A 23,181-nucleotide genomic window follows, 5' to 3' on the forward strand; every position below is an offset into this window, starting at 1 on the left:
GCGCTCCAGCTCTAGCTAAAGTCATCAAAGCTCAGTGTGAACACTTCGGCTTCCACTTCTACAAGGAGAACTTCTGAGGAGGTGTCCTGCTGTGTGTGTGTGTGTGTGTGTGTGTGTGTGTGTGTGTGTGTGTGTGCACAGCAGCAACAACCATCTGTGTTGTGTTTCCTGCCTCAGTGTGTTGTCAGTAGCTTTGTGTTAGCCTCATGTATGACCTTTTGGTTAAACTGGTGACACATCAGTGATGTAACGTACCTGTGCGCACCTGTGTAGGTGACAGATGTTCTGTCAGATCATAATATAATAAAGTCTCTGTTGTCTCCTTTGATCTCCTCATTGATCTGATTGTAGCAGCTGTATCTAAATTCATACACATCTGTAATAGAAGTAAATAAACTGTGGAACACAAGGACGTATGTCCTCACTGTAGTTATAATACAATCAAAAATAAAAATGAGCAAAACCAATATTCACATAAACAAAACCAACATCTCCAGCAGGCACCTGACTGATGACACGGCAGGAAACAAACCTGTCGGAGAAAGTTTATTTGAGTTTGTTCAGCAACATGGAAAGACTCATGAACAGGATTTAAACAGATGTTTACAGTTTGTGGTCCATCGATTGGTCATGTGACTTTTCAAGAGGAACGTCCATCTCAGGCCTGTTTCACATTTATTTCAGACAAACATACGGGAACTCCTCCCACCACTGGAAGTCACAGTATTGAAGTTAATGTGATGAGCAGTGTGACCTGAATGATCCAGGGAGGCTACACGTTCATCTCTGTCTCCACGTGTTTTAGTCCCTGATGGTTTCAGTGAAGCTCCTCTTTGTTCTTCCCTTTATTCACATTGGAACATTTACAAACAATCAGACATATCAGTTCTTAATTAAAAGAAACATAAAGATTCAACAAAGAAGATGAAAAATAATCAGTTATTTGTATAGCACATCATGGTACATGATGGTCATTCAATGTGCTTCACAGAAATAAAGAGTCATAAAAATAGAAGTAAAAAGCACAATAAGAAAACTGTATAAAACAACAAATAATAATAACAAATACACAAATTTAACAAAACAAGGACAAATATATAATTGAAGTGACAGACTTCAGACATTTCAGAATATATATTAACTTCTTGTTTCTTGTTTGTACAAATTTAAGACTCAAAGTAATGTTCAAGATCAGTTAGAAATCATTTAAATGAGAGCCTTGATTGATGAAATTTCACCTTATGAATATTACATTTTTCTAGTAAAATCAGGAGGTTAACAATATTGAATAATTTTTCCTTACATTCACAATAAGTGAAAATTACATAATTGTTCGTTAATAAAACAACAAACAAACAAAAAACAATTTCACTTCATTAAAATAAAAAATTGATCCAGACTAATAACAGAGATTATTTCCAGGGTGTGTAGTCGATGTAAGAGCGGCCTCCTGCTGGTGTAAACTATATTATTTTCAATTAGATTTAACTGCACGAATAAGATTCGTACTAAGAATATGTTCATTATTATACTTATTATAATTTTCCCATATGATTACATCATAAAGACCGTGATTTTAGTGAATGGAGGTTTGTGTTACGTTCGATTAGTTGTGATCGGTGCTCTGCTGATCAGCCTGTGTATGTGGCTAGCTAGCAGCTAGCTAGTTACGCAGTAGCAGTTCGGCGTCAGGCAGCTAATAAAACATTGGACCAATGCCTTAGAAACCCCGTCTCCTCCGCCTCCTTCTGATAAAATGAATGTTGCCTGTTGAACTCAGTGGACGCTGTTAATCAAATTCACCGTCAAACACCGATGTTAGAGGCGGAAAGATCATTATTTGCAGCGGCCACATTTTCGCTTTTTGGCCGAGCTAGCTAACTTGCTAGCCTAGCTCCTGTTAGCCTGTTAGCACGCCTGTGATGGCACAGCCGGAGAGCGACGGGATAAAGGAAGGTAGGCCACACACCCCGGTTTTATTTCTTCTTCTGGCACCTGGGTCGTTGTATCGTGTGATGATAAAGTGTTTGCGTATTTAACTTCGCGCCAGTCTGATTAAAATTGTTAAAACTCGGAGCTGCTTTTTCCAGGTCGTCGGCTTGTTAGCTGTATCCGGGACGAGCTAATGTAGCTGCTCGGCTAACTAACATCTCCTGATTTAACTTTTTAACTGGTTGTTAACGATTCTGTAAGAACTGAGCTTCAGGTTGGAGTCGTGTCGGCCAGAGAACAAACTGTGAGTCTGAACAGAGTCAGTCAACATGAAGAAGTTGGTTAAGTCAGTGTGTTTGTCTGTTTTAACGGATATAAATGTTTGTTTTGGTGTGGATTCATCCCAACATTAAACTCCCCTTTCATACAGAGTTCAGCTTAATTTACACACAGACTCGGGGTGAAATAACCAGCCTGAGAGAATAATCACTGACACTGGTTATTACATGGACCTGTGTGTGTGTATATATGTGTGTGTTGTTGTGACTGTTGTGAATGATTCAGGTGCAGGTGTTGCTCACCTGTGGTTTCTGTGGAGATTTTGACTGAAACATTGTGAATGGATGAAGTCTAAATCTGACAGTGTAAATTGAAGTTGTGTAGAAAGGAGAAACCTTTTTTGAGCCACATTGTTTTTTGAATGGATGGGTCTTTATTGTCATTCAACTGTGGATTGTTGTCTTCATTAATCAATAATTTGCGTTGTCTATAAATCATCAGACAGTCACTTATAAAATGGCCCTCATAAGTTTCCACAGGGTGACACCTTCAGATGTCTTGTTCACTGTCGGCAAAGAAAAACATCAAATGTAAAACAGACACCGGAAACAGCGGAGATTTGTTATTTTTAGAGAATTGTTTTTATGATTTCAGTTTTATTACTTTTCGTAATTCCACAATATGAAAACACAACAGTCTCCAACCAGCATGAAACAGGAGAAAAGAAAAACAAGCAACGGATATATCAACCACACAAACAAACAAACCAACAAAGAGAGAACAGGAATGTCCAGGAAACCTGCCACATGAAGAATCGGTCCTTGTAGAATAAACATAAATATAGTGTCCATGTGTTCCATCCCTCCACATTCAGAGCTCCCCCCACCTCACACGAGTTCATTTACAGATGCACATAATAACATGTTGAAACGGACAGTACACAGAAATAAAAAGTGTGTTCATTCACTTCCTCTTAGTGAGTGAAATCCCAGAATCATGGTATTTTTCTACCTGGTTTATGAGGCTTTATAATATTCTTTCACACTCCTGAAATCATTCTGTCATTTTTACAGAATCTTAGAAAAAGAATGTGTTGAAGACTCGTCTCCTCTGAGAGCACCTCCTCTCTGAACTCCTCTCACACACTAACTAACACCAACTAGTCTAACTAACTTACTGCTTCACCTGATCTCCTTCCACTTTGTCTAATTGAACACATTTAATATTTGTGTGTCCCGCTGTAGTGATGTTTCTCATGATTCTACTGATGTTAACATCAGTGTAAATGTGACGGCGTTAGCGCAGCTGTTAATTTGCACGTGTGGTCTCGACACAGCTACTGAGGACAAACACAACAAAGTATTTTCTACAAAATGAAGTTCCAGTAAAAATCTGAGAGAAAAGAAATAGGAGGAAATGTAACACGACACTGATGACTGATAACAGTCAGAGAATAAATCAGAGACCTCCACCCAGACCACAACATGCACCCGACTTCATATTCATAGTTAATGATTCAGATCTGCCCCAAATCATAATGAGTTCTTCTCTGGACGATGGTCGTGGTCCATCCCTCCTCCAGGTTCAGTGCCGGGGCAAGTCAGTAGTTTCTGTGTAAAGACACAGACAAACAATCAATCAATCAGACACGGGAACACATGACCTCGTTGGCAGAGAGAACCAGTTCATTTGTAAATCATCAGACTGTTAATAAGAACATAATATAGTTTGGTTTTAAAACTTTTGTAGTTCATTCATTATAGATAAACCTTTACTAGACCAATAAGTGATTATTCAATCAACAGAAAACTAATCAAAGACTATTAAAGTGAAAGTGTGGAACGAGCTGTTTCCAGCTGATGTTTTCTGTCGTTCATGACGGTAAATGAGACGTCTGTGTTTGGAGACCCGGACCGGTTCAGGTCCAGGTCTTTGTCTCTGATTCAGACAGGTTGACAGTTTGTGACCGGTTGATCTGTGGACCGAGGGTGTGATGTCACAGTGTGGTGCTGATCTCGATTGGTCGTCTGTGTTTACTGAGGTTCACTACATGTGATGTAGAGACTCCAGATCGTATTCAGTGTTTCTCACCAAACGGTTTCCAATGATTGATCAGCAGATTGATAGAAAGCGATCAGCAGCTTCGTCTCCTTCACTTATTGAACAGATGTTCTGACTCCGTCTCCCGCTGCACTGACGCCTCTGTGTTTCCTCATTATTATAATATTTGTGGTCTCGGGTTCAGCTGTGACACCTGTCTTGACCTTTCATCACAGAAAGCTGAACATTGTTGATTCTGGATATCTGAGGCTCAAACAACAAAACGATCAATCCATACAATCATCTCCAGATTCATTGATCAGAGAGACAATCTTAAAGAGGATGTTTCCAGATGTTTCCACTGAACTGACTCTAGATGTTAAATCATCTTATGATTTAGTAACATGAACGTTACAGCAGCTTCAAACCACTGATGTTTTCTATGTTACAATTACAGAGCTGGAACTAACCTGTACAGTGTTTCCTCTAGGATTTTTTTCAGCAGTGGGGGCATGCTATCGGGGGGGGGGGGGGTAGAGTCAGTGACGCTACCCAAGTTAGCGTCACTGAGTTGGCTAATAAGTCTACCTTTTCTCCGGTAATTCGCTGCCTTATTCCTCACGACTTCACTTCTCTGACTCTCACCTGGTGCCTGACGTGACGTCACTGCTAAATGAATGTAGAGGAAACACTGCTGTATTTTCATTATTGATTAATCTGCTGATCATTTTGATTAACCATCACCACGTCCTACAATCCAGGGTGATGTCATCAGATGTCTTCTTTCTTCTTCTCCTCCTCCTTTCTTCTCTTTCTTCTTCTGTCTTTTTCTTCTCCTTCTTCTTTCTTCTTCTGTCTTTTTCTTCTCCTTGTTTCTTCTTCTCTAATCTGAAACATGCTCCCACTAGAAGATTTGATAACGGTGTATCACGTTCTGCAGATGATTATTAATTATCGTGGTAGAGGAAGTGAGTCTCACAGTCTCACAGTGAAGTATCAGATGGAAACAAAATGGAGTCTGTGGAGCACCAACTTGTTGTATTGTTATTAAACCTTAAAGAGTCTGGATGAGAAACTCAGTCAACACAGATGCTATGCTAGCTAACGTTAGCCTAAAGGCTGGAATGTTTACTGTTTCCTGTGTTGGGCTTATTAAGTCATGTGACCTTTGGGTTTGACACCGACTTCCTCATGTATTCTCACCTGCAGCCTAAACTCTGCATGGCGACGGACTGGCAGCAGTGGGAGTGAGCAGCCAATCAGCCAAGGCCCCCGGTAGCAACATGGCGTCCCGTCAGAGGAACTCGGTCCGGATCCTGTCCAACCGGGAGCGAGGCTCCCAGACCTTTGGCTCCCAGAGACTCCTGCAGCTGCTGGTGGAGGAGAAGGTCCGCTGGATGAAATGGCAGAGTCAGGTAAACACACCTGTACTGAAGTCCACCTGTACCTTAGTCCGACACACCTGTACTGCTTTAATCTCTGTTTAAATGTGAATGAATGTGTTTTTTGGCTCTGACAGAAAGTGGAGCTGCCGGACAGTCCTCGGTCCACGTTCCTGCTGGCCTTCAGCCCTGACAGGTGAGACCATCATCATCATCATCATAATCATTTATGGACTCTCTCTGGACCTGGATTCCAGTCCCCGTTACTGTAGCAGCTGGTTTGAAATGACTTTAAGTGGTGAAGGTGGTATTAACTGACCTTTGACCTCTCTGCTCCTCTCAGGACCCTCATGGCTTCCACACATGTCAACCACAACATTTACATAACAGAGGTGAAGACTGGAAAGTGCCTACATTCCTTAGTGGGCCACCGTAGAACCCCCTGGTGTGTGACCTTCCACCCCACGATACCCGGCCTGGTGGCCTCCGGGTGCCTTGACGGAGAAGTCCGAATCTGGGACCTGCATGTGAGTAAGACCCTGAGGGGAAGTGTTGACTCCCCTCTCTGAGCAGTGAGTTAATGTGGCTCTGCTGCAGCTGCTCCGCTGCTTCAGTCAGGGTGGGGCTAGAGACCAAACGTTACCTGTCTTAAATTTTAATTGATGAGCAGCAACTAACGTGGGTTTGTTGTGTGTCAGTGAAAACGTGGAGAAGACAGTCACAGCTGCTCCAGAGACTTTTCAGCTTCTCAAAGCTTTTTACACTGTCGTTACCTGGTGACAGCAGGTAAACCCGCTGAGACAAGCAGAGGGACTCCATCTCCACTGTTCGGACCGAGGACACACACCGAGTCATTTGATTATTTCTTTATTTATATCAATTTATTCTGCTAATAATAGTGTATTTGATTATAATAATATTATATAATGCTCTCCATTGATGATCAAGCTTCATCGACTCATTGAAAATGTCCTGCCAGTGATGTCTGTCTCATTCAAATCATCAGTGACCACATTAAAATGAGCTGCAGACGTGTCTCAGTGTGCCGTCCGGGGTCATGTGACCCTGTGACAGACTTTACCCAGAGTCCTTTGGGTATAACTGACAGATGATGAACTGTGACTGCTGACCTGATCTTACCATCATCATCTCACCGAGACAACGACCTTTTTCTCATCACATGTTCCTGGTGTTTCTTCCTCAGGGTGGGAGTGAGAGTTGGTTCACAGAGAGTAACGTGGCCATCGCCTCCCTCGCCTTCCACCCCACGGCTCAGCTCCTCCTGATCGCCACCAACAACGAGCTGCACTTCTGGGACTGGAGCCGACCGGAGCCCTTCGCCGTGGTCAAGACGGGCAGCGACACGGAGAGAGTCCGGTGGGTTCAGCACTGACCAGAGCAGCTGAGTCGACCAGGAGACCAGCAATGTTATGATAATGATGATATAATTATATGATTATTATAATAATAATAATAATCTCACTGAGGTGGAGGAACACAGATTCAACTGTTCATGACTAATGATTGTCAGATGTAGAACAGCTGTTCGCTGTGACTCTTCAAGTCCGTTTAAATATATTAAATAAATAATAATGAATATTAATAATAAATATCGTGATATAATAATATTATAATATATATGATAATAAACCACGTCACAGAATGATGCAGCTGCTGACGATCTTCACTCTGGTTGAAGTTGTTGTCAGTGATTGATGGTTGAACACTGACTCAGTTTGTGTTTTGTTTGTTTGTTTGTTTGTTTGTTTGTTTGTTTGTTTGTTTGTTTGTTTGTTTGTTTGTTTGTTTGGTCATGTGCTGGTTTCAGGTTGGTGCGGTTCGACCCTCTGGGCCACAACCTGCTGACAGCGATCGTGAATCCGTCCAATCAGGTAAGAACTGAGGCTGGTCACATGATCATGACTGTCGCCGTCCTCTGGTGGACACTGTGTCATGCCAGTGTGGGCGGAGCCTGCTGACCGCTCTCTCTCTCTCTCTCTGTCTACCCCCCCCCCCCCCAAGAGCGAGGAGGACTTGGAGGTTCCCATGGACAGTGTGGAGATGCCTCACTTCCGTCAGCGCTCCTTCCTCCCCACCCAGCCGGTTCGCCGCACGCCCATCCTCCACAACTTCCTGCACATCTTGTCGTCTCGCTCCCCGGGGGCTCAGGCTGGAGGCGAGCAGCCCCGCCCCTTAGGGGATAATGGAAGCAACGTGGGAGAATCTCCCAGCATGCCTCTGGCCCAGTACCCCAGCTCTGACCGCGGGCCCCCCTTCCCCGGCTGCACCCAGCACCTGGGCATGGTGTGCCTGTGTAGTCGCTGCTCTGTCAATCGTAACCCCCCCCTGGGCGCCAACGGTTCCTCTGTGACCCCCTCTGATCCCAGGGTGTCAGCTGACACTCCCCAGCCCCCCCCGGCCTCCACCTTCTCCTCGGCCCGTACAGAGCCCCGGCAGCCGTCGGAGCGCCCCTCGGCCTTCACCTCAGTCTACTACAGCGCCGGCTCCTCTCTGAACCCCCCCGCCCCGAGTGGCGTCGAGCCGCACTCCACCTCCAGACCAGGACCCGACTGGACCTGCAACCTGCTCGGCATGAGGGAGGGGGGGGTTGGCCAGGGTATGCTGCCTCCCAGAACCTCCTCCTCCTCCTCCATCAGCCTGCTGTCAGTGCTCCGTCAGCAGGATGGCTCCTCCCAATCCCCCGTGTACACCTCCGCCACTGAAGGGCGGGGCTTCCCCCAGCAAGGAGAGGGCGGGGCCAGAGACGCCGCGGGGACGAGCAGCGGGCACCACCCCTTCTGGGACGGCTCTCGCAGCAACACGGCGTCGTTCAGGAACGTACTGCAGTGCAACCTGAGCCGCTACTTCATGGAGTTTGACCGCATGCAGGACCTGGAGCCGCCGCTGGGGGGGGGCATGACGGACGGCAGCCAGGAGCAGAATCAGGAGCTGCTCAATAATAACATGGACCCTGACAGACCCGGGCCTTCCTCCTCCTCCTCCACCGCCCCCACCATCATCCACTACCAGCCTCCTCTCCCTCCCCCTCCCTCCTCCCACAGTCTGGAGAACAACGTTCCTCCCCCCGCCTCCCGCGGTCACTTGAACCGCTGCCGGGCCTGCCACAACCTGCTGACCTTCAACCACGACTCTCAGCGCTGGGAGCGCACCAACCAGGCCTCCTCCACCTCCGCCTCCTCTCTGGAGGCCCCCACCTCCTCCTCCTCCTCCTTCCCCACCTCCTCCTCCCCCTGGCAACCTGAGGAGAGCAGGAGGACACTAGAAGCCCAGCCCCAGGAGAGGAGGGCGCCTCCGGAGCCCAGCGAGCAGCCCCCTCCCTCTGGAGGAGGAGGCGCAGGAGCAGTGGCCTTCCCCATCGGCCCCTCCTCCACCCAGCCTGGGGAGCAGACGGTGGGGCTGGTGTACAACCAGGACACGGCGCAGTGGGAGAGGGTGTACCGGCAGGCTGCTGCCGGGCGCTCCGCAGAGCCACCGGAGGCCTTAAGCCAAGAAATGCCTGTTGACCCCCCCGACGAGGACTCGCTAAGGAGGTAACAACCCCATATAACCCTCTGAAGGCGTGGACGCCGTAAACACCTCCTTGTCTTCAGAGCGTCGTCACTCTGCGACACAGCGTTTTTTCACGTCAAATTAGAGAATCGTCGCTTTCTAACGAGCCGCTGTTCGTTCGTGTTCGTCTCATCGATACGCTGACATGAAAAGTCAGAAATGATTTGGAGTCTGGAGCTGCTTCCTCTGTGTGTTTATCCATCGAGTCTCATCCTCCATCTTTGATACTGACGTCTAGAGTCCGGTCACTGAATCGGACTCTCCTATTGGCTCCAGCGGGAGCTGTCGCAGCCAATCAGAGAGTCTGACTCAGAGGCTTGAGTGGGAGCAGTGCTGTGAGGAGAAGGAGAATAACTCATGAACAGATAAAGATAGAAACTTCAAATCATGATGATTCACAGCTTTTATCTATAGAACAAGGAAAAGTTTGAGGTCCGTTTCTTGTTTTTTCTTGTTTTATGAGCCACTGACCTTTATTATACTGGACAGCAGTGGTCGGTAACATATCAATATCTGGCCCGCCATTTTGACAATATGATTATTTTAATTAAAAGAGAAAAGATCTCGGTCTGAGCAGCACCAGTTACCTGCAGCATCACTTCCTCTCCAGCGAATTTGCCCAAAAAATAAAAGCGCGAGAAAACCCGCTTTTTTTTTTTTTTGCAGCAATGATTAATTTCAAGCTATTATGAGCTTTTATTCTGAAAAGATCTGAAAGGAAGTTCCAGAGTTTCTATTGGAGAAAGTAACAGTTCAGTGAGTCAGTCAGACGTACAATAAGTGACTGTGGGTTACAAACATCAGAGAGAAGCATCAAAGCAGCGGAAAGATAGGATTCACAACTTCCTGTCAGGACTTTCAGAATAAAATCAGAGTGGAAACCGAATGCAGATGATGAGCAAGATTTTGCATTGATGGTATGATCCTCATTGAGTGACATATATAATTAGCTGAGGTTGAAACTTCTAAAATGTTTTGTTGTGGCTGTATCTGTGTGATAGCAGCGCTTTATATCAGGCTTGAGGTTGATATTTGGCCTTAAAGGGTGAGTTGAATATGAACATTGATCCAAATCATTTCCATCAGCTGTTTTCTGTAATGTCTGGTGTTTTTGTGTCACAGGCGACTGTTGGAATCGTCTCTGTTATCGTTGTCTCGCTACGACATGTCAGGATCCAGAGACCACCCCATCTACCCTGATCCAGCCAGGTAACTGACTCACTTCACCTACCTGACCCAGACAGGTATTCAGGCTGTGTCCACACTGATGTGTTCTCAGTTTAAAACAGCATTTTCAAACTAAACCTATCTCCGTCCACACTAACACGCCTGAAAACACACATCATGACCATCACCTACACTGAGCATGTGCAAGCCGGTGTAAACAGGAAGTAGATTGTCTCCTCTGCAGCTGTAGCATTAAAACAGAGAATGTAAGTGAACAGCAGCTGCTGCAAAGACAACAAGGTCAGTAACACTGTCATTCATCATCATGTTGTATTCACCACTGGTAGTCCAGGCTGATGACAGCCAATCAGGAGAGACCCTGGCTGTGACCTCATCGTTTCCAGAGGTCTCAGTTTCTGTCCAGACTACAACACAACCCCAGAGTTTTCAAAATAAAACATAATCCCAGAGTTTTCAAAATAAAACACAACCCCAGAGTTTTCAAAATAAAACACAACCTTAATCTTAAAAATAATACGCAACCCCAGAATTTCCTAAATAAAACGGGTCCAGCAGTGTTTCCAAAAGTCTCGGTCTCTGTTTTCGGTGCTTGAAAACTCTGGAGTCGTGTGGACAGACGAGGAAACGTAGGAAATGAAATGAGTTTTAAAATGAAAACGTAGTGGTGTGGACGGAGCCTCAGGTTCATGTCACATTTACATCGTGTTTGTTTGGGTTTAGGTGATTTCTCAGTCTGTCCTCCCGTTAAAGAGATAAACCTGACGTACAGGACAGAAGGAGTGAACACAAACTTCACCTGGTTCATGTTTCACTGTCACTTTCCTGCTAAATGAACTGCAGATAAAACCCTCAGTAACATGCAGATCTCATGTCCTGAGGAACACAGGCCTCCTCTCTGTGGTCCGGACCGGTTCATGTAGAGACTGACTCACTGCCTGTTGCTTTATAACCTGCACTCAGCAGCCACTGCTTCAGACAACCTTGTAATGACTCTGAAGTGATTTTCAAACTGAGCTGAGTCTCACACTTCTCAAAACAGAGGATCACAGAGGGACTTCCTGTTCCAGGGGTCACTGAGTCCGCAGACCGGCCTGCATCCAAACACTGGTTCTGAGTTCAGACAGAAACCATAACTATAAATACAGACTGACAACAGAGACCTGGTTCTAATGTCTGTCATGCTGTTTGAACCTGAGCCTGAGCCTGAGCCTGAACCGGTCCTCTCTGTGTCCAGACTTTCTCCAGCTGCTTACTATGCCCAGAGGATGATCCAGTATCTGTCCAGACGGGACAGCATCCGCCAGCGCTCGCTCCGTTACCAGCAGAACCGCCTGCGGGCCATGTCGTCGTCGTCAGACAGCCCCGCCAGCAACCCGTCCAGCTCCATGGACAACAGTGACGTGGACTTCGAGGAGCTGGAGTGAGTGGGACTCTGGTTAAACCTTTTTTTTTTTTTTTTTTGAAAGTACAGTGAGAGGTAGACAGGAAAGTCGGGGAGAGAGAGAGAGGCGATGGCATGCCGCAAATGGCTGCGGGTCGGACTCGAACCCACGGCCATGTGGTACGCACTCTACCAGGTGGCCGGCGAGGCGCCCCCCCTCTCTGGTTAAACCTGGTCTTATGACGTGCTCAGTGTGTGGACCTGGTCTGTGTTTTCTTAGCAGAGCTGCGGCTTGAACAGAACAGCTGAAGCGTTAAGGCATGTCACGCTGTGGTCACAGCGTTTTACTGAACACGCCCGAACCTTTCCTCCTGTCTTTATTTCTTATTTTTATTTATTTAAAGCGCAAAGAATAAAAGAAAAACAGGAAGCTACAAACACGTCAGCAGCAGTGAGATCTGTCAGACTTTATCTGTACAGCCGTTTTAAACCCCCCCCCCACACACACACACACACACACACACACACACACACACACACCCATTTACACACAGAACAATAAATGACCAGGTGATTAATTAAAACAATAAAATAAAACAATCCACAGGAAGTGAGGAAACACTGAAGACGGGAAAGTTAGGATGACGATAAAGATAAAATAATAAAATGTATTAATGTCAAACTCGAAATAAAAGGTGGGATATTAAAAATCAAATCTAAATGAAAACAATGAAATGCTAAAAGAGAATAAAAGTAGAAATAAAATAGAACTAGAAATGATCAGAGAGGTGATGAAGGTGGAACAGGTCGTCTTCAGGTGACTTACCTGCTGCTGTCTCACCTGTGATATCATTAGAACAAACTGTTAAAGTACCTGTGGGAGGGGATCCTGCTCTTCTCCCTCCTGCCCCTTCAAATTAAAAGCCCCCTGCAGGGTTGTGTGGTTATTTTGAACTTTTTCTGTTGTGTTAAACTTGTTCTTGTCAACAGGAGTTTGAAATGGTTTCATTTCATCTTGAGCAGAACCACGATGCAGTTCCCTTGTTTTAATAAGAGTGTTTTTACTTTACTTGAACCTGTCCTGTGTATTAAAGTGAAGCTGGTTCTGGTCACCTGACCTCTCTCTTTATTACCCAGTGATAACGGAGACAGAGCGAGACACAGGACGCCACGAAACGCCAGGATGTCCGCCCCCTCCCTGGGTCGCTTCGTCCCTCGGTGAGTCAGCTCTGATCCTGAACTTTTACAGAGTCCTGGATCAGCTAGCTTTGGTGTTAAATTGGTTCTGGTTGTCATGGTTACGTGTCAAGGTCTTGGTTCTATGTTTCGTGGTTCTCCTGCAGGAGGTTCCTCCTCCCTGAGTATCTGCCCTATGCTGGAATTTTCCATGAGAGAGGACAACCAGGCCTGGCCACACACTCCTCTGTCAACAGAATCCTCGCTGGTACACACACACACACACACACCTACCTACCTGTACCCCTACCTGTGCCTGTTTGGATGGATGATAAATCTAATGTTTTGTCGTCCCATCAGGAGCGTCGATTGGTGACGGTCAGTCTGCGGTGGCCAGCAACATCGCTAACACCACCTACCGTCTGCAGTGGTGGGACTTCACCAAGTTCGACCTGCCAGAGATCAGCAACGGTACAACTCTCTCTGACCCCCTCACTCTGTTCTGTCTCACCACGGACAGGAGACAGGTCACATGTGTGTCTGCCCTCCAGCCAGTGACCAGTGTCACAAGATCATTAAAGCCAGAAAACTACCGTCTGCTCTGTAAACCTGTTAACAGATAATATCGACTACCTGGAGTCACAGTGACGGCTTTGTCTCTGTAGCTTCTGTCAGCCAATCAGAGGAGAGACTCTGGGCCTCTCCTCTGATTGGCTGATCGTCCTGTTCTGTGTGGAGACTTCAGAGAGACTTTGGTACTTAAAACCACAGATTTATCCTCAAATCAAAACTTCAAATAAATGTAATAAAATTAAAAATAAAAGGAAAAGTGTAAAATCTTTGACCTTAAAATGTTTGGTTGAACTTTTATATATTTTATATTTATATATTTAAATATTTACTACTACTACTTTTTTAAGTATTTGATATTGTCATTTTGCAGTTTTTCTTTCTTTTTCTGTCACTTTGCTGCTGTAACACTGCAAATGTCCCCACTGTGGGACGAATGAAGGTTAACTATCTTAACTGTGTAACTCTCCATGACGGGGCCTGATGAGCCTGGGGGTCCGGGGGTCCGGGGGTCCGGGATTAAGAACCAGACCACCAGCTGTACTGTCCCCAGTTCCAATCTTCTGTCCACTTGATGATAAAGACAGAGAGGAGGAGCTAATTAATGAGCAGAATGTTTCTGTTTCTTGTTTCCAGCTTCAGTCAACGTCCTGGTTTCAAACTGTAAGATCTACAACGACGCCAGCTGCGACATCTCTGCGGACGGTCAGCTGCTGGCCGTCTTCATTCCCAGCAGCCAGCGGGGGTTTCCAGACGAGGGTATCCTGGCCATCTACTCTCTGGCTCCTCACAACCTGGGAGAGATGCTCTACACCAAGAGATTCGGTGAGTCCAGACACTGGACGTGTTAAATCCAGAGGGAAAGTTTATTTCATTGTCTGCGGTTTCCTCTTTATCCTCTGAAGTTTGATCTTCTTCTACAGGTCCAAATGCCATTTCTGTCAGCCTGTCTCCCATGGGCTGCTACGTCATGGTGGGCCTGGCCTCTCGCAGGATCCTGCTGCATCCCACCACCGACCACATGGTGGCGCAAGTCTTCCGCCTGCAGCAGCCTCACGGAGGAGAGACGTCCATCAGGGTGAGACAGACCGCGGCTCAAACACTCAGATCGGTCAAAGCATCATCAGTTCAGACCCAGAGTCTCTTCATGGACCAGACAGGAAGTAACAAAATAAAATACCACGTTATAGATTTATATTCAGACAATCAGCTTCCTCCATAAACGGCGATCACATGACCAACTGAAATCAAATCAACTCCAGATATAAACAAAGGTCAAAGGTCATGTCCAGGTGAATCATGTTTGAGACACTTTAATAAAAAACCCACAGAAAAAAAAACTGATATCAGATAAAGTTTTATTTTGGATATTTTCACTTTATCTGCCATCAAACAGACTTTTACTTTGAAACATATCAGCTGTTTGCATCGGACCGAGCTGAGCGTAGGTGTGTGTGTTCGGTGTGTGTGTTCGGTGTGTGTATAACCTGCTGCTGTGTTTCAGATGGTCTTTAACGTGGTCTACCCCATGGCTCCAGACCAGAGACGTCACGTCAGCATCAACTCTGCCCGCTGGCTGCCCGATCCTGGGATGGGTCTGGCTTATGGAACCAACAAGGGAGACCTGGTCATCTGCCGGCCTGTGTGAGTCTCCAACACCATCACATACACACACACACACACACACACACACACACACACACACACACACACACACACACACAACACACACACACACACACACACACACACACACACACACACACACACACACACACACACACACACACACCTTCAGCTCGATCATCACTGGACAATGATCTCTACAAAAGAGGAACCCTGAAAAAGGTCATTAAAGACTTTCTCTCCTAAACGTAGAATCAGAAACAACAAAAGAGATTTATTCAGGTCTTATTCCCTCCTCTGGATGTTTGATAGGACCAGGACCAGATCCAGGCCCAGGTCCAGGTCCTGGTCTTGGTGTCTGGATCAGTCTCTTCCTCTTTACCTCAAAGACAAACTGCTGGACTTGGTCTGAGTGTAGATGTTAACTTGTCTCTCTTGTTTTCCCTCTGAGCTGCAGAGCCCCCCCACCCCCCACCCCCACCCCCCCAGTGAGAAGGTAACTGATTTAATTATCTTAATGGTCAATCTGAACAGGAAGACCATTAATTGGAGAAGCTCAATTAGCGTCTTTAATGAGGTCATGGTCTGTGATTCCACGAAGAAAACTCCTCTGCTTCAAGACTTCCTGAATGGAAGTGAATTAACGTGTGTGTGTGTGTGTGTGTGTGTGTGTGTGTGTGTGTGTGTGTGTGTGTGTGTGTGTGTGTGTGTGTGTGTAGGTTCTATCGCAGTGATGGTGAGAGCCCTGCAGAGTCGAACAGCGAACCTCTTTTCTCCGTCAACAACAGTGGAACCAGCCGGACCCGAGGTTCTGACAGACCAGGGTGAGAACCTCCATCACACCGAGACTCTGCCTGGTATATTGAGTATCTGCTGATCGATACGTGACACAGTTCATGTCACATACATTAAAGTTATTAAAATCAAGGTGACAACAAGGACTGAGTTCATGGTGATAGGCGAGGACAGTCTCATGAACGTGATCACTCAGGAAACACAAACGTTCACTGAGTCTGACACAGTTCAGCACAAATTTCTAACAGGATAACATGATGAGATTTTATATCAAGAGGTCAAAGGTCAGCTTCACTGTGACATCATAATGTGTAAAAACACCTCTGGTCATTATTCATCACTAACTCAGGAATTAGACTGTGACCGTGTTAGGAGCTGATTCTAAGACTTTACCGTGTGTTCATGATGTTTACCTTCATCAGGTGAAACACAAAGACAAACAGGAAGTAATCCAGAGTGGAGGCGGAGCCTCAGTGAGGAGATGTGATGTGGACACAGCTTGTTAACTAATGTGGAGCAGGATCTGAACGAAGCGCCTCAGTGTTTGGTCACTAATGAGTCCTTTGTTAACTGATTGTCCTCTGATGTGTCTCAGGCCTAATCGCTCCGGCTGGCGGCTGGACAGAGACATGGGATTGATGAACGCCATCGGTCTTCAGCCCCGACACCCCGCTCCTTCTGTGACATCACAAGGAACCCAGACGCCAATCATCCAACTGCAGAACGCCGAGACGCAGACAGAGAGGGACCTATCAGAGCCCAGCGTCTCCCAGCCCCCACCCAGTACGTCACATGTACTGAAGTCAGTGATGTCATCACCTACATCACTGTCATCAGCCCCTCCATCCTGCTGCAGGTCTCTTCACAGAAGACGACCTGTACATCTTTGGTTTATTACTAGTTTATTAATCAGCTTGTTCACACTTTATAAATCACTTATAACACATTAGATAAAAAGGCCAATAGTGAGCTGTTTCCTGCCAAATAGTGATCCCTCATGTCTCTGATCTGTTCAGCCTCGTCTCTTTTTCTCATCAGCGTCTGTAGCTGCTGCTTCATCACGTTTGTTCAGTTACTAATTAATTATTAATTAACCCCCGTCAGCACCTTAATGGTCAAAACGTTTCATCTGGCAGATCAAATTATGGCAGATCACATGATCACGTCACATGACCAGATTCATCTTCTGAGGCCTTGGCAGTATTGATTACCTTGAGCTGCTCTCATTGTAACACAGCTGTTGATCAGATATGAACATGGAGGTGATTTCTGCTGGTTCCTCTTCTTCGGCTTTAACACTCAGGTGTGACTCAGGTGTGACCTTCCTTTACCTGGTGAACTGCTCAGTCTCTGTCCACATCTCTGTGATTCTCCCTTCATCATCTTCGTCTCAGTTTACAACCATTGATTGATCAGTTATTAACATTTAGAAACACATCATTGTTAATTAATGAATTACAAAGAGGCTCCTGTTACCAGTTAGAAATGGTAATAGCTCATTAGATTAATAAGTAGGAAGCGTCAGCTGAGAAGACTGTTGTAACTTGTTTATAATTGTTTATGATTTAAAAGGTGTCAACAAGCTGATTAATAACCTGGTTGTAAAGCATTTATTTATCCTTTATAAGGGAGTCTGACGGAACCATGTGAGACAGACACTGTCTCCTCACATGTCCCTCCTCTCCTCCCTCCTCTCCTCCCTCCTCTCTCCTCCCTCCTCTCTCCTCCCTCCTCTCTCCTCTCTCCTCACATGTCCCTCCTCTCCTCCCTCCTCTCTCCTCACATGTCCCTCCTCTCTCCTCCCTCCTCTCTCCTCCCTCCTCCCTCCTCTCTCCTCACATGTCCCTCCTCTCCTCCCTCCTCTCTCCTCCCTCCTCTCTCCTCACATGTCCCTCCTCTCCTCCCTCCTCTCTCCTCCTCCTCCCTCCTCTCTCCTCACATGTCCCTCCTCCTCTCCTCCCTCCTCTCTCCTCCTCCTCCCTCCTCTCTCCTCACATGTCCCTCCTCTCCTCCTCCCTCCTCTCTCCTCCCTCCTCTCTCCTCACATGTCCCTCCTCTCCTCCCTCCTCTCTCCTCCCTCCTCCCTCCTCTCTCCTCACATGTCCCTCCTCTCTCCTCCCTCCTCCCTCCTCTCTCCTCACATGTCCCTCCTCTCCTCCCTCCTCTCTCCTCTCTCCTCTCTCCTCACATGTCCCTCCTCTCCTCCCTCCTCTCTCCTCACATGTCCCTCCTCTCTCCTCCCTCCTCTCTCCTCCCTCCTCTCTCCTCCCTCTTCCCTCCTCTCTCCTCACATGTCCCTCCTCTCCTCCCTCCTCTCTCTCCTCTCCTCCTCCTCTCTCCTCCCTCCTCTCTCCTGTCTCCTGTCTCCTCTCTCCTCACATGTCCCTCCTCCCTCCTCTCTCCTCCTCCTCCTCCCTCCTGTCTCCTGTCTCCTGTCTCCTCTCTCCTCACATGTCCCTCCTCTCCTCCCTCCTCTCTCCTCTCTCCTCCCTCCTCTCCTCCCTCCTCTCTCCTCCCTCCTCTCTCCTCCCTCCTCTCTCCTCAGATGTCCCTCCTCTCTCCTCTCTCTCCTCCCTCCTCTCTCCTCCCTCCTCTCTCCTCACATGTCCCTCCTCTCTCCTCCCTCCTCTCTCCTCAGATGTCCCTCCTCTCTCCTCAGATGTCCCTCCTCTCCTCCCTCCTCTCTCCTCACATGTCCCTCCTCTCTCCTCCCTCCTCTCTCCTCAGATGTCCCTCCTCCCTCCTCTCTCCTCAGATGTCCCTCCTCTCTCCTCCTCTCTCCTCACATGTCCCTCCTCTCTCCTCCCTCCTCTCTCCTCAGATGTCCCTCCTCTCTCCTCTCTCCTCCCTCCTCTCTCCTCCCTCCTCTCTCCTCACATGTCCCTCCTCTCTCCTCCCTCCTCTCTCCTCAGATGTCCCTCCTCTCTCCTCAGATGTCCCTCCTCTCCTCCCTCCTCTCTCCTCACATGTCCCTCCTCTCTCCTCCCTCCTCTCTCCTCACATGTCCCTCCTCCCTCCTCTCTCCTCCCTCCTCTCTCCTCACATGTCCCTCCTCTCTCCTCCCTCCTCTCTCCTCAGATGTCCCTCCTCTCTCCTCAGATGTCCCTCCTCTCCTCCCTCCTCTCTCCTCACATGTCCCTCCTCTCTCTCCTCCTCCTCTCTCCTCAGATGTCCCTCCTCTCTCCTCACATGTCCCTCCTCTCTCCTCCCTCCTCTCTCCTCAGATGTCCCTCCTCTCCTCCCTCCTCTCTCCTCAGATGTCCCTCCTCTCCTCCCTCCTCTCTCCTCAGATGTCCCTCCTCTCTCCTCCCTCCTCTCTCCTCAGATGTCCCTCCTCTCTCCTCAGATGTCCCTCCTCTCCTCCCTCCTCTCTCCTCAGATGTCCCTCCTTTCTCCTCACATGTCCTTCCTCTCTCCTCAGATGTCCCTCCTGAGACTCCGTCCACCAGTGCAGCAGCTCAGGGACAGATGGAGGCGTCTCCGAGCAGCAGAGCTCAGGACAGCGTCCAGGGTGAAGCTACATCAGAGGCCAACACCTCCACTGCTGCAGGTACTGCTCTGATACAGCTACGCCTCCTACACCTCCTACACCTCCTCCACCTTCAACACCTCCTACACCTTTAATACCTCCAACGCCTCCTACACCTCCTCCACCTTCAACACCTCCTACACCTTCTCCACCTTCAACACCTCCTACACCTTTAATACCTCCAACGCCTCCTCCACCTTCAACACCTCCTACACCTTTAATGCCTCCTACACCTTCAATGCCTCCTACACCTTCAACACCTCCAACGCCTCCTAACCTTTAATGCCTCCTACACCTACTACACCTTCAACACCTCTTAAACCTCCTACTCCTTCAACACATCCTTAACTTCCTACACCCCCTACACCTTCAACACCTCCTACACCTTCAATACCTCCAAAGTCTCCCACACCTCCAACACCACCTAAACCTCCTACACCTTCAACACCTCCTAAACTTCCTAAACCTAAACTTCCTACACCTTCAACACCTCCTAAACCTCCTACACCTTCAATACCTCCAACGTTTCTTACACATCCTACACCTCCTCCACCTTCAACACCTCCTCCACCTTCAACCTCTCCTACACCTTCAACACTTCCTAAACTTCCTAACCTACGCCTTCAACACCTACTACACCTCCAACGTCTCCTACACCTCCTTCACCTTCAACACCTCCAATGTCTCCTACACCTCCTACACCTTGAACACTTCCTACACCTCCTATACCTCCTACACCTCCAACACCACCTCCAACTTCAACACCTCCAACACCACCTCCTCCTTCAACATTTCCAACGCCTCCTACACCTTAAACACCTACTACACCTTCAAAACCTCCTTCACCTCCTACACCCTCAACACCGCCTAAACCTCCTACACCTTCAACACTTCCTACACTTTCAACACCTCCTACTCCTTCAACACTTCCTAAACCACCTAAACCTTCAACACCTCGTAAGCCATCAACACCTCCTAACCTACATCCCCTGCACATTCAACACCTTCAACACCTCCAACACCTCCTCCACCTTCAACATCTCAAACAACTCCTACACCTTGAACAACACCTTCACCTCCTACACCTTCACACCTCCAACACCTCCTACACCTTGAACGCCTTCAATGCTTCCAACACCATCAACACTTCCTACTCCTTCAACACATCCTACACCTTCAATACCTCCTAAACCTTCAACACCTCCTAAACCTTCAAAACCTCCTATACCTACTAAACCTTCAACACCACCTTCAACGCCTCCTACACCTTCAACACCTCCTTCAATACCTCCTACACGTTGGTGTTAATGTGACTTCCTGGAGGGAAGGAACTGTCGAAGTCGTGTGGGTGGGGACTGTGGACTAACTTGTGTTGTTCCTCTCGTTGGTCCAGGTGAGTCTCCGGATTTCGGCTCAGGTGAGGATGCTCTGGCACGGATTCGCCGGCTGATCGCGGAGGGTGGTATGACGGCAGTGGTCCAGCGGGAGCAGAGCACCACCATGGCGTCTATGGGCGGCTTCGGGAACAACATCATTGTCAGCCATCGCATCCACCGTGGCTCCCAGACGGCTTCCGGGGCCTCCAGGCCCTCGGCTGACCCTACGGCCCCCTCCTCCTCCTCAGGTCCCCTCCTCATCACCCAGACCCAGTCGTACCCCCCTCCCCAGGCCTCCAGCCCGTCTGAACAGTTGGCCCCCATGTGGGGCCCCCAGGTGCTGTCGGGCCCACCCCCCTCCGGCCTCTCTCTGGATATGGACGACGTGTTTGACGGAGGACGGACCGACGACGACTCTCTGCCGGGTCCCTCGTCTTCTTCCCTGCTGCTGTATTCCCCCTCTTCCTCCTCCTCCTCCTCTCACAGCCCTCTCCCTGGCGGCGGCAGTGGCCGCCCCAACAGTTACCCCGGTGACCCGTACAGCAGGTAGCTCTCCTATTGGCCGAGAGAAGCAGAGCGTTGGACGACGGGTTTGGTCCTCAAAGCCTTATCTCACAGACATGGGTGCTGCTTCGACTCTGCAGAGGGTCTCCCGCCTGGAACAGAAGGGACACAAGAACCCCCCTCACCCCCCTCACCCTCGATGGCATTGGCTGCACTTCCTCTGCACTTAGAGAACCTGACTGAAGCTCGTCAGAGAGGGGCGTGTCCCGTCAGCTCAGCTCCTCTCTCCTCGACGAGGCTCCTGTGTATCCCAGTGCCATGTCTGAGGGGGGGTCCGGGGTCGGGGTCGGGGTCGGGGTGGGGTGGGGTGGGGTGGGGGGGGTGATCTCTTTCTCACACATTTACTCCAACGTGCTGCATTCGGTGCAATGTGATGTTGACTTTAGATGTGAATAGTGCGTGATTGAAGTGTTCAAAGTGAATTCAGCACTACTTTATTTTGAAGCCTGTTTTTGTACCGTGTGATGATGTAATGATGATGTATTAAGGAGACAGCTGGAGGACATCACTGTCCGATCATCATGACTGAATGAACTCGACCTGCTGCTTCTCTTCAGTAACTGCAATTCATCAAACACATGATCTTTTTTTTTTTTTTTAAGAGGAGAAGAACCATTTCCTGTTTGAGGGCAGGGGGGCGGGGCTTCATCATGATGTGCTCCAAACCTCCCAAACCCCTCCCCCTCTAAATTACCACCCAACCCACTTTCACTATAGTGCGTGTGCTACAAACCTGGTGTTCAGTGTGTGGAGGAGGTCATGTGACCAGCTGCTGCTCATTCACTTCTGTACATGAGAATCAACAGACTGTGAATCAGCTGATTGAATCATGTCGACAACATATTTATCACAACTTTAGAAATAATCATGTTTGTTTGGGGAGGGGTTTTTCTTCTGTACAGAAATGAGTGTAAACCAATGGCTGTCCTCACTTGCTCTCTCCTGTCCTCACCTGTAGGAAGCTCAGACTCCAGGATGATGACGGTTTTATTCTTCATTTTCGTACAGCAGTAAATTTCATGTTGAGACTTCAAACCAGCAGTGTGTTGGTCCTTCTCTTAGCTCCACCCCCCTCTGTCTGAGTCTCTCAGCTCATTGGTTCCTACTGATGATGTAAAAACTAGATATAAAGTTTTTAAAAAGTTTCATTAATTTCCTGAATCAGCTGATCGACTGTAGTTTCTAACAGGAGGAACTATTTTCAGCAGCAAATTAATCCAAATTAATGATGATGAAGGAACATGTGTGAGACTGATCCAAGGACCTGGTTCAGATCTGAAAATCACCAACTGAGACTTTATATAAAATATAAAACTCTTTAATCGACTTTTAACAATGTTGATTAGAAGATGAGACTGTCTGTGTGTGTCCGTCTGTGTGTGTGTGTGTGTGTGTGTGTGTGTCTGTGTGTGTCTGTCTGTCTGTGTGTCCGTCCGTGTCTGTGTGTGTGTGTCTGTGTGTGTGTCCGTCCGTCTGTGTGTGTGTGTGTGTGTGTGTGTGTGTGTGTGTCTGTCTGTGTGTCCGTCTGTCTGTGTGTGTGTGTGTGTGTCCGTCCGTCTGTGTGTGTGTGTGTCTGTGTGTGTGTCTGTGTGTGGTGTGTGTGTGTCTGTGTGTGTGTGTGTGTGTGTCTGTGTGTGTGTTGTGTGTGTGTGTGTGTGTGTGTGTGTGTGTGTCTGTCTGTGTGTCCGTCTGTCTGTGTGTGTGTGTGTCCGTCTGTGTGTGTGTGTGTCTGTGTGTGTGTGTGTCCGTCTGTGTGTGTGTGTGTGTGTCCGT

At 47.8% G+C, this 23,181-nt stretch overlaps 2 protein-coding genes across 3 annotated transcripts in view; both read left to right on the forward strand.

Moving 5' to 3' along the window:
* The window catches only part of nox5 (NADPH oxidase, EF-hand calcium binding domain 5), an 11,770-nt gene extending 11,456 nt beyond the window's left edge, over positions 1 to 314 (forward strand). For both annotated transcript variants that reach the window (XM_056387646.1, XM_056387645.1), the window contains one exon: positions 1 to 314. This exon is cut by the window's left edge and continues 55 nt beyond it. In XM_056387646.1, coding sequence (XP_056243621.1) covers positions 1 to 77 — 77 coding nt within the window. In that variant the 3' untranslated portion in view covers positions 78 to 314.
* A 1,346-nt stretch (positions 315 to 1,660) lies between these two features.
* On the forward strand, positions 1,661 to 22,828 carry ambra1b (autophagy/beclin-1 regulator 1b). Its single transcript, XM_056388043.1, has 19 exons — positions 1,661 to 1,956; positions 5,461 to 5,666; positions 5,771 to 5,829; positions 5,977 to 6,160; positions 6,838 to 7,010; positions 7,462 to 7,525; positions 7,656 to 9,184; positions 10,326 to 10,412; positions 11,626 to 11,811; positions 12,910 to 12,990; positions 13,116 to 13,216; positions 13,309 to 13,419; positions 14,155 to 14,343; positions 14,442 to 14,596; positions 15,023 to 15,162; positions 15,864 to 15,968; positions 16,535 to 16,722; positions 19,361 to 19,489; positions 20,862 to 22,828. Exons 2-19 carry the CDS (start codon positions 5,535 to 5,537, stop codon positions 21,392 to 21,394), a joined length of 4,146 nt encoding a protein of 1,381 aa, XP_056244018.1. The 5' UTR covers positions 1,661 to 1,956; positions 5,461 to 5,534; the 3' UTR covers positions 21,395 to 22,828.
* Positions 22,829 to 23,181: the final 353 nt, after the last annotated feature.

The sequence above is a fragment of the Seriola aureovittata genome, chromosome 10 (assembly GCF_021018895.1).
Source record: "Seriola aureovittata isolate HTS-2021-v1 ecotype China chromosome 10, ASM2101889v1, whole genome shotgun sequence".
Classification (NCBI taxonomy): Eukaryota; Metazoa; Chordata; class Actinopteri; order Carangiformes; family Carangidae; genus Seriola; species Seriola aureovittata.

What these genes read in the sequence shown, in the direction of transcription:
- ambra1b (XM_056388043.1), top strand. Translation starts at nt 5,535, where the DNA reads ATGGCGTCCCGTCAGAGGAACTCGGTCCGGATCCTGTCCAACCGGGAG. An exon ending in CTGGCCTTCAGCCCTGACAG is followed by an intron (nt 5,830 to 5,976) that starts GTGAGACCATCA and finishes TGCTCCTCTCAG; the next exon opens with GACCCTCATGGCTTCCACAC. An exon ending in CCTGCCAGAGATCAGCAACG is followed by an intron (nt 13,420 to 14,154) that starts GTACAACTCTCT and finishes TCTTGTTTCCAG; the next exon opens with CTTCAGTCAACGTCCTGGTT.